At 38.2% G+C, this 16,141-nt stretch overlaps 1 protein-coding gene across 1 annotated transcript in view; it reads left to right on the plus strand.

Annotated features, from left to right (window-relative positions):
• Positions 1-1,539: 1,539 nt before the first annotated feature.
• mcama (melanoma cell adhesion molecule a) overlaps positions 1,540-16,141 on the plus strand; it is a 72,616-nt gene continuing 58,014 nt past the window's right edge. Inside the window, exon 1 of the mRNA XM_044141487.1 lies at positions 1,540-1,762. Within this exon, the coding sequence (XP_043997422.1) occupies positions 1,699-1,762 (64 nt within the window). The 5' untranslated portion in view covers positions 1,540-1,698. The remainder of the gene's footprint in view (positions 1,763-16,141) is intronic.

The following is a 16,141-nucleotide window of genomic DNA, read 5'->3' on the forward strand; positions in this document are numbered from 1 at the left end:
TTTAGATCTCACAGCTCTGTTTGCTCTGGGCGTGGTCATTTCCAGAACCACCACCCAGATTAGCATTCAGTCTTAAAACTCAAAGACATTTTGGCTCTTGAATGTAGGCAACGAACCCACCCAGATTTTCCACCTCACTACAAGAATTACGCCGGAGCATAATCTGATAATGGAGCTGTTGGTCAAAGTACATTTTTTATGAATCCATTTTGAATCTAAAGGAACAGTCTCCGGTCTGCTTGGCATTTCCATTCAAACCGCACCAGAGTTCACTTCATCCAAACCGAGTTTGTAGGTCGACCAGAGTTAACTTTTTTGGTTTGCATCAGTTTGATTGTGCATTCACACCTCCCCAAACGAACCTGACCTCCAGAGGCAGATAAACTACAGTTTGATTAAAGTGGACTAAACAGGAATGGTGTGATAGACACTATTGATAAATCTGCCAAGTAACAAAGCGGCGTAATCAAAAAAACTAACTCTGGTCTGCCTATACACTTGGTTTGGTTAAAGATTAGCGTTAAGTCTTAAAATTTAACGCTAAGTTAAGATTTAAGACTACACACCAGAGTGTTTGAACGCTGGTGAATGCCAAGTGGACCGGAGACTGTTTCAAAAGCAAGAAGTGGAATATAGCGCCGAGCATTCTGGGTACAACCAAAATAAACATGTTAGCCTACAGCTAGCACGTAGCGGAAGAAATGTTTGTGTTCTGTTATCAAAGACAAAAGAGAAATCCTTCAAGCGCTAAAATTTGACACCACTCCATTTTTGTTGACAGAAAGTTGTGCTCAGTGTCTTCTTCAGAGGTTTTCAAGGTTGTTTCCTTCAGTTGTTCTTGGTGCAGCGCCACCACAGGCGAGGAGGGGAAAAGGTTGCTCCAATGTTTGGTTTGTTTGATACAGTGCAGTTGTGAAAGAGAACTGCAGCAGCTGAAAATGTAACAAATGTTGCAGTTGCGGTGCTTAGTCAAACCGAGTCACACCTCATAGTCACACTGGAATAGGTCCGAAAACACTGTAATAAGGCTATTGTGCACCACTCCAGTGAATGCTAAAGGACATGATCCGAGGAAGCTAACAGAACTGCATCATCCACAAAAAGCAACCTCCACTTGAATGTTGTGATTCTATCCACAATTAATTTCACCCCCTTTTTGCTTTTTATCCATGTTTATATCCTACTAAAAAAATAAAAGCTGCGTATTTTTGTGAGGTTGAGGTGCAAAACTAAATGTCTGCACTTTAAAGATAAACCATATCAGGCCATAAGTCTTTTTTTTGTTTTGTTATTCTTTTATAAAATATTCTGCATCTGCAAAATTAGACCTAAAAGGACTCGCCACCTCCAACTGATATGGGAGGAAATAAGTTGTGTGAATGCAGCCAGCGGGACCTCAAAGGTGTGGCGCGATAAGGCAGCCATGTTTAATCTCAACCTTAAGGACTTTCTTCCAAGAAGAAATGTGAATTTGGAGCAGGAGAAACACAGATAAGCTGCTATTTTAATACAGGAATAGGAGGACCCCGGCAGGACCTTAATTGCGTCCCTCCCCTTTTCCTCCCTCCTCTTCTTCCTCTCTCCTCCTCCTCCTCCTCTTGTCTCCTCCGGGCTGCTGCCGAACTTCTCTTCCACACCGACTCCACTTGTGTTCAGTTTGTGTTTGGGCTGAATAGCAGAGAGGAGCAAAGAGAAGACATGGCTTTCCTACGAGGAGCGTTTCTGCCGCTGTTTCTTCATATCTTCCTGCTGAACCGGAGCGGTGAGTTAAACCGCATTTGAACTCCTCTTTTTATTATTTTTATTTCAAGAATAAAGTTTAAACCAGTCAACAGACGGCAAGTTTTACTGAACATTTAGCCGCTTTTTTTGGACGCTCTTGACATTTTTATGAGCAAACTCGTGGACACCGTTCAATAATAACTGCGTGCTAAATGACAAAAAAATCTCGCTTTGCACTTATAATTGCAAACAGATAAGTAAGTATATCCAGCTGGTCTAGTTTGTTCTTGTTTAACTTTAATTTGAGTTTTTTAGACCTTAAAGTCGGGGCGTTGTAAAAACCCTAAAAGGTGTAAATAATTACTGCGTAATTGATGCTGCTCATTAGCACTCCGAGTCCTGGCAAAAGCCAGGTTAAACACTCTGACATGTGATGGGTGTTTTTAAAAGCTTGTGACCTTGTGCTCTGAAGTCTGGAGAAGTTATTAAAGCCTTAATGCTTCTTGCTTTGGTCCTGTAAAGAACCACTGTTCTTGGCCGCAGGGCTAAAACTGGAGGACTCAATGCAGTTTGGTTTTTTTTTAGCCAGTAAATGTGATGGAAAGCTTTGTTTTACACTCAGTATGGTCATAATATTTGCTTCTTTTCATGCCTGCTATAATTCACTTGTGGGAAATAGTTGGAGGTGATCTTTTTAGTACAAATCAAACCGTTTCTGATTTTTGTTTACTCAAATTGTTGCTTTAGTCTGCAATGGAAACATTTCTTACTGAACTAGTCTGCAGTACTAACCCATAAATAATTAAGATACAGCTCCACATAGCCCAGTATCTGTGCATTTGGGTTGCCTTGTATCTATAAGTGTTGGAATCAATGGTATCAACATTTTGCAGGTTATTGAGAAGAAATGAACTGCGATGAAAATCTAAAGAAAAAAGCACCAACAGATCAAAGTAGGAGTTGTTTACTCTCGCTTGATGTTTGTTGCATCAGGAAGTGCAGTGGAGATTGTCCATTGCTGGTGGCGTTGTCACAGCTTGGATCTGGGAATGACTTCAAACCAACTTAACTGTGTTCCAGTTCCAAGTTCAAAACCAGTGGGTGGGTTAGGGGGGGGATCTCATTAAAATGCTCAGTGACCAGACTTATGGGAACCACCCCTTTCCAGACAGAAGCCGGATTTTTGCTGTTCCCAGTTAGAAATATGACAAGAACAAAGACCAAGCAGAATCAAAGCAGTCGCCATGCATGTGAAATTTGGTGAACGTTTCAATCAGAAACTGTTTGTTTGACCTTGTCACAGTTTATTTCTGATTAAGTTTGTGCTACTTTGATAGGGCGGTATTATTATAGTTACAAGTTCGATTTTCCCTGTTTTAAAATACATCAAAAATTTCCTCTAAAATCAGAATTCCAGCTTTAAAACAGATGGAGATCCTCAAACATGGCTGAGTTCAAAATCCAATATGGCTGCCATGTATGTCAAACTGAAAATGGTAATTTTTTTGGCATTACTTTAAATTGCCTGTTGTCAAAGTTGGAATGAAATTCCTTAGGGTTGGACGATATGGCTGAAAACATGTCACAAGATAAGCGTTTCATATTAGTCAATATCAAAAATTGTCTTTTGATAATAATTGATAAAAGCTTTTTGTTTTAAATATAAATATTACTACCAAACTGGCAGCGTGACCTTTCCTGTTTTATCCACAGCTTTCACCTCACCGCATTGTTTTCTTAGTTTTAAGGAGTTATGAGAGACAGTGGCAAAACCTTAAACTGCTGCTGTGCAAGTTACTCAGCAGTTGTCGCTAGGTAACTGAAGTCGGGAGCAGGTTGTTGCTAGGTAACCAAAGAAAGATTGATGCCACCAAACCAGCTTAGCTGGCCTTTCCATCCACCCACCCACCCCACTAAGGTCGCCAGCAGCCTATCTCCAGTGGTATTTGTACCATTGGAGATAGGCTAGTATTTTGTATGTATTGAGTATTAAATATTCTATCAGATGTTTTATCAATTGATATTGATCACTTGCCTGTTGCGATGAACCTAACAGGCCTCCTTGGTGAGTACTATGAGGTGTATAGTCGGGACAGTAAGTTCAGATATACATGCACCATTTTGTGCCCAAACAAAAGTTGGTTAGAAAAACTACAGAGGCAACATTACCAGGACCCAAAAGCAGTATATTATTGGCTTCTGTTGCTAGTAACATTAACAATTAGCAAGTCCAAAAGACTGCTCAAATGATGGGATGCTATTCCCAGACTAAGCTGCAACGTCTGCAAAAAGCCAATCAATAGTTGCTGCAAGTAAAATAAACTGAAGACTAAATATTTTTGTGTTTTGTGTTAAAACACTGAAGCAACGTTTTCACTTAAGGATGTGGTTTAGTGTAACATTTGTGAAATACTTTGCAAGATAGAGAACTTTCTTCAACTACCACTGTCACACATGCAAGGTAGCCATATTGGATTTTGATGCTGAGGTCAGTTTAAAAATTCAAATTTCCTAATTGGGATCCTGATTTGTCAAACGTTTCTATAGAGCTGTGGGCAACATGGACTTAGAAAGCTGTCATGATATTATGTGGTACTATTGTGACGATGATAAATATTGTGGAAAAATAAACAATTTAGTACTACATTTTAAGGTAACTAGTACCTGCATGCCATTTATACACTGGCATGTATAAATTGCATTGCACACTGCTTTGCATTTATACACTGCAAAGAGGTGTATAAATGTAAAGTGTAAAGGCTAAGTATGGTTCTACTTCTGTTTAAAAATGATGGTACTTTAGTGTTGGTCTCGATCTGAGCTGATGTTAAATGGTCAGTTTTTGTGTTTTGACCAGTAAAGAGCCAGCAGCTTGATGTGAAAGTCCAGTTACGATGATATGTGTCCATGTGTATTCTCGTACTCCTCCTGGTTCTGTGAAACCAGTCAGAATCTCTCTTTGTTGTTGTTTTTTTTCTTTTACAAACTCATGCCTCATTTCCTCTAATTGCTCTGGTTCTGTATGTTTACCTAAACTCCTTCAATTAAGAAGGCTGCAGCTCACTGTATCTTTATCGGATCGTTCTGCAGAACATTTTACGGCTTATTAATCCACAGATACTTTGAATAGAGATGTATAATCTGCCCAACACCGTGCAGCTCAAGGTCCTGCATGCAGATGTGTTGCTTTGTCTGGGACACGCCTGAGGTATGCGAGGTATTTGGTTTGTGACTTTTTAAACAGAGAAGTCATTCGCCAACCAAACATTTCAACTCCAAATTTAGCTCATGAGGATTTGTTGACAGAAAAACAGGTTAGTAACTGATGCGGAGCGTAACTGTTACGCTAAGTAGATTTAGGATGAGTTCTCATCAACTCTGTTTAGTCATATTTAATCAAACTCCAGTTCATTTATCTAGAAAGTCTGGTTCATATGGGGAGGTGTGAATCTGCAATTGAACTCTAATGCGAACTCTGGTGCACCTACAGACCTAGTTGGTTGAAGTGAACCCTAGTGAGGGTCAAATGCATCTTTTTCCTTTCACTCTTCAGCTACACTTAAATTATGTAGATGGAAGTTATAGCTGTCTTTTCTTTATTTTTTGGAAGGAAAATTTGCTCTGATCAATCTAGATTAAAAAAACAAACTTGAGATAATAGTTACCAATGTTTTTGTCTTCCTTTCCTTTAGAGGGTTAATTGGCGTGGTCAGCTGGGGACAGGATCTGGGTTTGATCCAGGACTCCCTGTTGGGATTATTTCTCCTAGCTGGCCAGGGAACGTCTGGGAATGTCACAGAGGGAAGAACGTGGTAGTGGATACAGGGATTTTGTTTTAGGCATAATGTTGTAAGTTATGTTTCCACATTTTTGTCTTTACCTTATTGGAAGAATCTTCAACAATCACCAGTAGCATTATTCATTTTCAAAATTACTTTGTCCATTTTCTGGCTCGTTTTGTTTAATGTGAATCACATCTTGTCTGAAGGAAATGTAATTTCTAAACTTAAAAAAAGAAACTTCAAAAAAATACAAACTTTTAATGTCATCTATTACATTTTACTGGCAAGTCTATATAGTAAAGAATTAAGCAGGTATTTTATGGAAGCATTTTGAAGATGCCAAGCAATCTGATTCCAGTTTTTGGTTCCCTTTCTCTAGTGTGAACTGTAATCTTATCTGTGCAAATTTGAATTTAACCTATATATTTTCAAAATTCAATTCAATCCAAATTCAAAAATACTTGATAGATCCCAAAGGGACATTAAATAATAGGAGGATGTAACTTTTATGAAAAAAAAAAAGTTTTTTACGTATTCATTAAATTGTCACCATGCCATAACAGTATAATATGAAACAGACAATCTTTGAAAAGATCGATCTCCTCCTATTGCCATTTGAAGAAATGCACGTCTCCTGACTAAAAACAACCAATCAGAGCCAGGAGGAGGATCGTAGCGCTGTCAATCACCCTCATGTCTTTGCTGTGCTAATTGCAGAGAAAGAACTTACTGTTAACCAAAACAGTTTATCCACAGTCATTGGTGGCCATGCTAACTAGCATTAGCATTCACAATAAGCTCTGCTAGCTGCAGAGCTTATAAGAGATCAAGAGCTGGGGACGAGGAGTGCCACAAGGAGGTTGATTAACAGCGTTAATACCCCAAAACAGGACCAGTTAGTTTAAATAGTCCTTTATTTAAATGAGAAAGTATTAAACCTCCTATCTAAACTTTTCCTACCCAAGTAGAAGCCTCCCTCTTTCTCTTTGTCTCACAACAGGACAGCACTCTCAGTCCCGCCCTGATCCCCTGTTTTTACCCCATGAGCCTCGTCTTAATTGGTTTACCTCCATTACATCCTCATCTCCCCTCTCCCTCCTCTGGAGAAGGAGTAAGCTGTCTGTTTCTGGATTAGGTTGGGGGCCCACTCCCACAGACCCCAGTTCCTCCAAATAACTTTTAAATCAGGCACCGTCTGAACCGCCCTGCTCCCTAACGAACCCTGAAGGACACTTAGTTAAATACAGTTTGAGGCTAAAAGCGTTTCTCTTGTATGGAAATGATCCCAACCGGTGTGTGAGGAGAAGATCAAGCATTTAGCCATTTAGCTCTGTAGATACGGCTCACACACACACACACACACACATGCACACACATTGATTTCAAAGTCCAGTGTTCATCAGCATGATGGTCATGTTCTCCTGTAATAATGGGTGAGTGAGCCGCGCCATCGTGCAGTAAATCTCTGCGTTGGCAGAGCTTTTATGTTGACATACACAGACAGGAAAGGATGGGCTTTTTAATCCATGCTGTAATGAAATATTTCTAACTAAACAAGTCTTCATCCTTTGCTGCATTTAAAGACAATCGATAAAGTCGCTTTCTTTCTGTGCAAAGTAGATTTTGCAATCAGAACATGGAGTTTTTTATGCTGGGAAAGTAAAGCTACTTACAGTAATCACAAATTAGACAATAAATACGTTCCTACCAGAGGTGGGTAGTAACTAGTTACACTTACGTGAGTAACTTTTGGGGGGAAAAAAAGAAGTATTTTTACTAAGTTTTTCCTTACTTTTTATTTGAGTTATTTTATTCAGAGACATGTCTACTCTTGGGCCTTGTACATATGTAGCAAATATCTCTGCCACATTGTTTAAATAAATAATATTATACTCAGGATTGCTTTGAGAAATGTTTTCATCCAAATGAATCCGCACAAATCTGGCCTGAGCGTTATTTTAAATGTGCCCAACCCATAGGGGGCAGTGTACCATATAGCTGAAACCTGTCAGCCAATCAGATAGCTTCATAACAACCACAACTTCCTGTTAGGAATTCAAAATTGTGCGAAGAAATTTGTTTGTGTGTCCAGTCATACTTCATGTTATTCTTTACATCTGTAAAAGTTCTGCCTGCGCACAGCGCTGGAGGGCAAGAGACTACGGGGCCCCATGGGGGACATTGGGAATTTGCATTTCTTTTGCGTTCCCTCGCAATACTTTTGTAAACTTACACAGACATAAACATGCAGCGAATAAATACATTTTCAATCAGTTTTTTCCACCACAGAGTTAAGAATAAGCACTGATGCTTTTTAATGTGCATACATTTGAAATTTGAAATTCACATTTGTGACTGCAGTAAGTGTATTGCAAGGTAACGCAAAAGTATTGCAACAGAACGCACAAGAAAACATTTTTCTCATGTCCTCTAGAGTGCTTCGTAAATGATGATTCTTTTACTTGCCTTTCGAGCAAAACGAAACTAATTAATTTATCGCAGTGTTCCACAACAAAGGGAAAAATAATGCAGAAAAAAATGTTGAAGAATTAATTAAAACCTCTCAAATTCTTCTTTTTCTCCCTGTCAAGTATATAGATATATACAAGTAACTTCCCTGAAAGAAGAACAAGCTTGTTTTAACCAAACACAAAGATATTTACTCAGCACTTCATCAGCCTTGTTTTTTAATGATCTCTAGTCTCTAAATACGTTTCCTTTCTGGTATGTCTTGGCTAAGTGCACAGCTTTGATTCGGCCTCCTCCAATTAGAGCTGCTGTAGATGAATTGTGACATTAGACCAGTTTCTCAGTTTTCTCCCGGCGTTTCTTGAAAATCTGTCGCGTAATTTCTTGGAGAGCTTTCATTTGCTCCAGTAGCCAATCAGAGCGTGGGATGACTGTGGGATGGTTGCCATTCTTCAGATGCAACTCTTTGACTGGGCAGTCCTCACTTTTATTCTTGTCTGGCATCACTACTAACGACAAACCCTCTGAAATATCTTTGGTTTTCTCCCATCTAAAAGCTGCAAATATTCTTGGCTCAACTGTCAGTTCTTTAAAAATATTGTGTTGTGGACATCTGTAGATGAATTTTTTTGTTTATTTATTTATTTATTTAACCATTGGAGCAAATTCAAAGGTAGATTGATCTGAAGATTTTATTTGTGTTCTTGCCTGAGACTAAAAACCAGTCTCTGTGACAGATTAACTACTGTTTGAGTGTGACTGAAGTCGTTTTAGTTGGTCTGTGAGGATTTATTGCCAGTGGAATTAAAGACAACATGTAGGAAAAACATTTTGTTTTGATCAAAATGTTATTGCTGGCAAAATTCGTTGGTACTGTAATCGTTTTTTAATCACAATTCCATTTCCAAATCCTTGCATATGAAGGTTGAACTTTTGTTGTTTTAAGTATTTTGTTGAATAAACGCAGACAGAAAACAGCCAATCTAAAGAGAAGTTTGAAACTGTTGGGATTGAATTAGCTACATAATTCAAAGTTAAAAAAGAGAGGAAAAATGTGATTTAGCTCAAATGTTTCTTAGCTGTAGGGTTATTATTCTATATTTCAATTGGCTTCAGAAGAACAAAATAACAATTTTAAGTTGTGAAAGTCAAGGGAAACAAGCACTTGTTGCAAGGTCGAATGGAAATAGACTCTGTATCCAGAAAAGGTTGTTTTTCTCCTTGAATTCAAACCAGAAAACATTTCCTTATTTGTGATGCAATGCACATCTTTATATATACAGTACAGACCAAAAGTTTGGACACAACTGTGTGTCCAAACTTTTGGTCTTGTCAAGAAAATCCGAGATCATCCCACTTCCCCATGCTGGAGATTTTAGTTTAACAGTAAAAATAAATAAAGTTTTCTTTGAAATGAATCACTCAAGTGAAATCTAGACCCAACAGTAGACTTAAATGTCAATAAAATCAATTTGGTTGTGTGTGTTGTTTTGTCTCCTGCAAACTTTGCTTTAATTCTACTTTTTTCTATTTAATCATAAGAAATCATAGTCAAGACAGAGAGAGTCATGAAACAGGAAAAGCAGGTTTCCTGGAAAAAGAGGAAGTAGAGAGTGAGTGAGTAGAGAGAGAAGGGGGGGATATGGCGCAATAACAGTCTGTACTGTATATGTATGTGTTAAAAAAATGTGTTTAAAATTACTAAGTTTAAAAAGATGACCCAGAAAAATAAAAAGCTGTTTGGTCTCCTTGTCTTCTTGTTTTCTAACAGATAAAATGACTTTTCTATGACAACGCTGGTTGTGCTATTGATAAGAATATCTAGTTTTGGAAACGTTTTGGTGGTTGGGCCTATCAGTTAAAGTAAACACTGGCTGGTCTTTCTTTATCCGTGTCTGGGTGCCTGGGAATGCCTCCGACGGGCTTGTCTGCATGCTGGAGGAGGTGTGCAGCTGTTGGCTCCAGTTGTCCATGTGGGATTAGTGCGTTTGCCTGAGTGATAGGCGGCCATGGCAGCCATATAATCTAATGTATTGGCTCATTGTCTTCATTAAAGAGAGTGCGCTGTTTGATCCCGGTAGAATTATAATGCTGCTGCCCCATAACTTTCAGGCATATGTCAGCTAATTCAGCCGGCGTTCAGGTCAGTGAGTGGAGCAATCAAATCCCACCTTACAGATATTTCATCTGCTTACTTTAATTGAGCTTCTGTCTACATTGAGCAGTGTCTGTTATTGCACACAGAAGACTAAAGCTGTAAATAAAGGTTCACAGTCATAACTCTTATCTTATTTGTTTAGGTTTGAGCAGGAAAAATGTCTAATGAAGCTCAAGGCATTTTAGTTAGTTTTGTTGTTTTCTTGTGGATTAACCAAATGATATATAACATTCATTTTATATACATTCTTACAAGTGTGTCTTGTAAAACTAACATGTTTCCATCACACTTTACCGTTGTTGATGCGAGGAGCCGCCATATTGGATGTCAAAGTTGGCTTTTGAGAAATTCTCTGACTTTCCGAGTGGTGCCCTGGAGGCTCTAATTGATTTTCTGACTCAGAAGTCAGAATTTCCCAGTTCTGACTAAAAATGAAACGTATGTTTAACATCTCCAACGAGAATGTTTCCGCCCAACTTCCAAAAGTTTTGAGCAAACTTTTAAACTTTGTTAGATGCTCACTAAAAATTATTTTCTATATTCCACTTGTGGTTCACACTAATGAAGTTGATCAGCAGGAGGTTTCTTATTTTGGTTTGGTCAGTGGTCATAATTCTTCACATTTTCCCCAAATGTAAGAGCAGTGTCAAAGTAAATATGTAAGTAAATTACAACATAGGGAAGATTTGAGTCTTAATTTCTTTGAAAACAAATTTCAAAGCATTCATTTTATTTGGTGCATATTGGCAAAGAGAACAACTGATCATTTTAACACGCCTTGTCGTTTGTTTTTTACTGTGTGTTTTAAGCGGATCGTCAGATGTTCTGAATCATGTTTTAGGAAAATCAAAGAAACAGTGTTTAGCTGGCAGGAGCAGAACTGACAGCCACCCTCATGCCTGCGTTAAAGCTGCTTGTCTTGCATGTGTAGGTTTGAAGTCTGACTGGGGTTTTTAGACCCAGCAGCTGCTTCTGTAGTTTGATCCAAACCCTTCTGGGAGGGAATTTCTTCTCTATCGACTACCTTTCTGGTGCTGAAGAGCTGCTTGAAACATCCTTGACTCGCTATCCTCAGAGCACATCTTCAGACTTTATGAGCTTGGAGACGGTTATTTAAACGCACTCAAGAAAAAACACAAAACACTAATGAGAAAGCTGGTGTTCTGGTCTCAGAAATGTGCTCTGTGTCTCCTGGAACAGAAATGATTTTGTTTTTTTCTGTTTTGCTGAGCACTGCTTAGAGGCCTGTGCATCTGAATCACAGGTATTGAATTTGGCTGCCCTGCATGCACAGGATTGATTATTTCTGCGCAGCAGTTTGAAAGGGTTTTGAAGTTTGCAGAGGCAAGTTTTTACTCCCACTAGCTTGATTTGTTAATATGAATGCTAATGAATGCTTATTTTGCAGACATTATGCTTTATATACACGTCATAGGCGTGAAGTTATTGTAATTTATTTTGGGACAACATGGAGCTAATGGCCAACAGATGTATTAAATCTACCTTTATCTGCTGGTATCATCAGTTCATATCCAGTTATGTGTAGTACTACTTATTAATGTAATGTAACTTGCACTATTATTTATGGGAAAGGGTTTCCAGCCAGGGGCCCACTTCCCTGTAAATCCAGCCCTGCATAGACAGTTTATGTTAGAAACAGTTTCAATTAGCAAGATACCAACTTCACACCTGTTTGTTATTGGTTTTATGTAATTTAGTCATTTAAATAGCTGTAACCCGGAGTCATCAAAACTAAACTTGGAATATAATGACTAGAGATGCACTAATCCGGTATTAATGTGTGTATTGTATCGTGACAATGTGCCCTGATCCATAAGGGCGGATCTATTCAGTCTAATTCTGTGCTTTGTGATGAGTGATGTAATGCTTTTTTATTTATTTTACATTAGACTTAGAATTCCTATTTGCACTTTCTGAGCCATTTGAAAGAAGGTTTGTTTAAATTTGTTTTTACATGTTTGACCAAGCTAGTCAGCCTATTGATTTAGTCAGTTTCAGTTTATTTGTTATTTTACATTGTCTGCTATACTCCTAATTGCCCTCACTGAACAAATTAAAGTTTTCCCTGTTGGGTGAAATTTGTGAAGTTGTTGGGGTATTTAAGTAAGCCGTACTGGTGAAGAGTTGTCAAATACATTTTTAATTCAGTACATTTATGTCTGTCTTTAGAAAATAAACGTTTAAAGTCAGTTCAGCTGTTTTTCTGCATTTGATTGGAATCAGCATATATTAAATCTCAGTTATCAGTGTCATAAGTGAAAAAAGTAAAGTCTGACCATTTGAAATGAATCACTGCAATAAATTAACTTTCCAATAAAGAGATAATGAAGAAGCAAGTAGAATTTGCAATATTTTGTGAATTATACGTGCATATGAAGAATAATATTTGTGAAAAAGTAGATTAAATCAGGGATGTGTTCATGTTAATGAAAGAGCGGAGTCTCTTTCTTTGTTTTAAAACAAGATGTTCATTAGCCGTGCTTCAGTCCTCAGCAGATCTGGCAATTTGTCTCTGAACTATGCCCAGGCAAAATTGGCCATCTGCACATGATGTCCCTTCATATTTAGAAGGCCCATCTGTAAGGACACATGGCACTCTCCTGGGCCGGGGTCCAAGTGTTGGCAGCGGCCCCGCCGGAGCCAAAGGGGCAGGGGAAAAACACCCTCCAGTGTGAAGCTGTTCCTTCCTCTTTTCCCCACTTTTCTTTGGTCTGCGGAGCCTAAACAGCAGCTGCTCACACCTGACGCCCAAAACCTCGGACGGACCACATTCTGCAGGGTGGGGGGGCAAGACCGGATTCACGTTACAAAGAAATTATACAAAAGGTCTTCGCCTGCCTCCCGCCTTTTCCAAGTCTTAGTTCCCTCCCCCCCTCACCACCACCACATCGTGTCTCCTGAGGCACCTCTCTCATGCCCCACGTCTTTGTTGTGTTTTTGTTTTCTGAGTGTTGTGGACGGAGCCTGGGAATATTTACTCTTCCTTGTAGTCAACAGTTCTTTCAGGAACAGCAGGAGTGCACATGTAGCTGCAACAGAAATTTTTAAACTAGTTTCCAAAAAGAGTTAGAGTTTTATTTAAACATATTTTTAGATGTTACCATGCCTTCCTCTGCAAAAACACTAAATCTTACCAAGTCTTTTAGTCTAGTTTCTAGTTTCTTGTGCAAATATCTCAGCAAACGTAAAATAAGACAAAGCTAACTTACACGTTACTTTTCAGCAATATAAAAGTTACTTGTATATTGTAACTTTAATTTAATGAGAATTATTGATTACATCAAATTATTGATGAAAAAGTACTAGTTCTGTTAGCAGATTATTTCACTTATAATAAGACATTTTCCCCATGTTATAAGTGAAATAATCTGCCAATGGAACTACCGTGTTTTTCAGACTATAAGCCGCTACTTTATTTCCCTCTCTTTCAACCATGAGGTTTATAGCCGGGTGCAGCTTTCCTGTCAATTTTTATTCAACCACCAGGGGGCTCTTTAGCAGGAAGTGAATAATTGGAAGTCAAAACTGAAAATCAAAGAAGAAAGCACTGATTTTTATTTAGAACAAGCACATGCCAGCAGCACGGAGAAATCTTGGAAACAACACAAAGAGGTTCATATGATGCAGCTTTTAAGTTGAGGGCTGTCGATCTGGCAGTACAGATCGACAGCCACTGCACGAAAACTTGATGTGAACGAATCCATGGTTTGGTGTTGGAGACACAGGGCTCTGTCCTTAATGTCAGATTTATTATATCCAGCAGCTTAAAGGCTGGTGCAGCTTGAATATGTATGTTTTCAGTTTTTTAAAAAAAACTTGTGGGTGTGGCTTTTAGTAAGGTGTGCTCTACAGTCTGGAAAATATGGTGGTACTTTTTAAAAAATTCAATATTAAGGAATTATTTACTTAAAACAAAGTCCTTCATATTGCTGAAAAGTTATTTTTAAGATAATTATTCCAAGTCTACTTGCAATAAACTTGATCAAATTTAGATACGTCATAATCTAGTTAGATAACTAGATAATAAGGTCGAAGGGACAGTGAAATGTTTTTTATCTAAAAAGAATAACGAGGGAGAGGTCAATAGGTTAGCTATGCTAGCTTGACTTTGACAACCTTCACACGTAGATGTGCTGCAGAAATATAAGGTGGCCCACAAGCCATCTGTTTAAATTAGCTACTGAACCACTGCTGTGTTCACTTATTAATAATCGCAAAATAAGCATCAAGCCTGAAAACGTTAAACTGTAGTGTGTTCTTTGTGTGGAAAATGTTTGCGTGTTTGTGAGTCAGTTGCTACGGCAACGGGTTTGCGTAGTCGACATGGAAAAAAGAAGAATATCAGTGGTTTTGAATTGTTCTTCAATGGTTTTTCTCTTTGCTGTAGAACACTGCACTAAATGAATAATACATACATCTCCAGGTTACATTCTGCTAACGGATTTGATTCGTCTTTTTGCCCTCCGGCGTTGTGCGTACACGTAAAATTTCCTGTTGCAGACATTAAAATGCTGTAGTGGCCTGTACAGATAGTGTTGCTTCTAGAAAAAGTCCTACAGATTCCCAACAATACTAGGTCTGATTACGTCACCTGGAGCGTTGCATCATTCAGTCAAAGTTACCCATTAATCAGTTAAGCTGTAAAATAGCCTCTTGTTGAACTCTGTTAGCTGCAGAGTGGAAACCTCAGAGACCTCTTTTCTTCCTTCGGGCCTGTTTGAAATGTGACCACAGGACTATGTCACTGCTAAGAGCTTACACTAGTATCTTCAAGCATGTTCTCTGGTAATGTATGCAAGATAAATTTCCTCTGCGAACAATGCACATGCCACAGAGCTTCTCCAGTAATTGCACGAGGCGTCCCCTCAGGCCTTGTCATTGTTCTGAGGAATGCCACGTTCTCTGATTACTTTTGTTGCTGGGTTTTGTGTCAAACTGCCAAATCATGTGTGTCACTGTCTCACATTCAGAAAAGCCTCAAGAGCTTGCAAAAAATAGATGTTGTGCTGCGTGTCATCCATCACTGCGGTTAAGTTGGAAAGTGATATCATGACCACGTATGATGGATTTGTGAAAATAGCAAACATGGCAGGTATTCTTCGTGTCTTCCTGATGTTTATGGGTCAAAGAGTGCAGAGGCTGCTTTCACAGAATATGAGACAAGTACAGAAAACACTCAAGGTCATTCCTGAACGATTTAATTCGTTTTGAGTTTCCTCTAGACGAGTGATGTCCAAACTAATCACAGGCTGCACAAAGTTATGGTTTTTACAAGTTTTAATATGCAAAAATACTTGCTAAACAATAAACTAAACACTAATTATTCAATTGCAACAAAGTAGAATTTATTTTGTTGGAAAAAAGGATCATTCCCTAAACATTTGCTTAACATTAAACATCAAATAGTTGCAGACCTAAATCATACAACTTCTACAGCTTTTTTTGGATCCATTGTTTTCTGATTTTTTTATCTAGAAAAAGTTTAGCCTATTTTCAGCCCCAGGAAAATAAACTAAAATTTCTACCTTCAAATGTAATGAAGGTCTGCTTCCGAGTTTCCTTATTTATGCTGTCCCATTTCCCCTGAAGGCAACGTGGCTAATTAAAGATCAATATTTTGTGCTATTCTTAATATTTTCCAAGAAGATTTATCTTTTTTAGCAGAAATTTGGCTCCAATAATATTTAAAAACTTCCCAGCAGCGGTTTGGACCAAGGTTATAATAGTTTTTTAGTCTAGTTTACTTTTGGTGGTACTTTTTGTTTGTCTAAATCAGTTAGTTTGAACTAGTTTTTACAGTGTATTTGCTAGTTTTTATTAGTTATTATTAGTTAAATATTTGTCATACTAAAATAGTCAGTTTAGTTTTGGTTAATGTTGAGTTGCAGAATTCAAAAAAATCGTAGTAATGTATTGTAATCTTGCATCTGACTGGGTAATAAATACTCAACAGAAGATACTATTTTCAAAAAATGTATTCAATTATTGT

This window comes from Gambusia affinis, linkage group LG15 (assembly GCF_019740435.1).
Source record: "Gambusia affinis linkage group LG15, SWU_Gaff_1.0, whole genome shotgun sequence".
Classification (NCBI taxonomy): Eukaryota; Metazoa; Chordata; class Actinopteri; order Cyprinodontiformes; family Poeciliidae; genus Gambusia; species Gambusia affinis.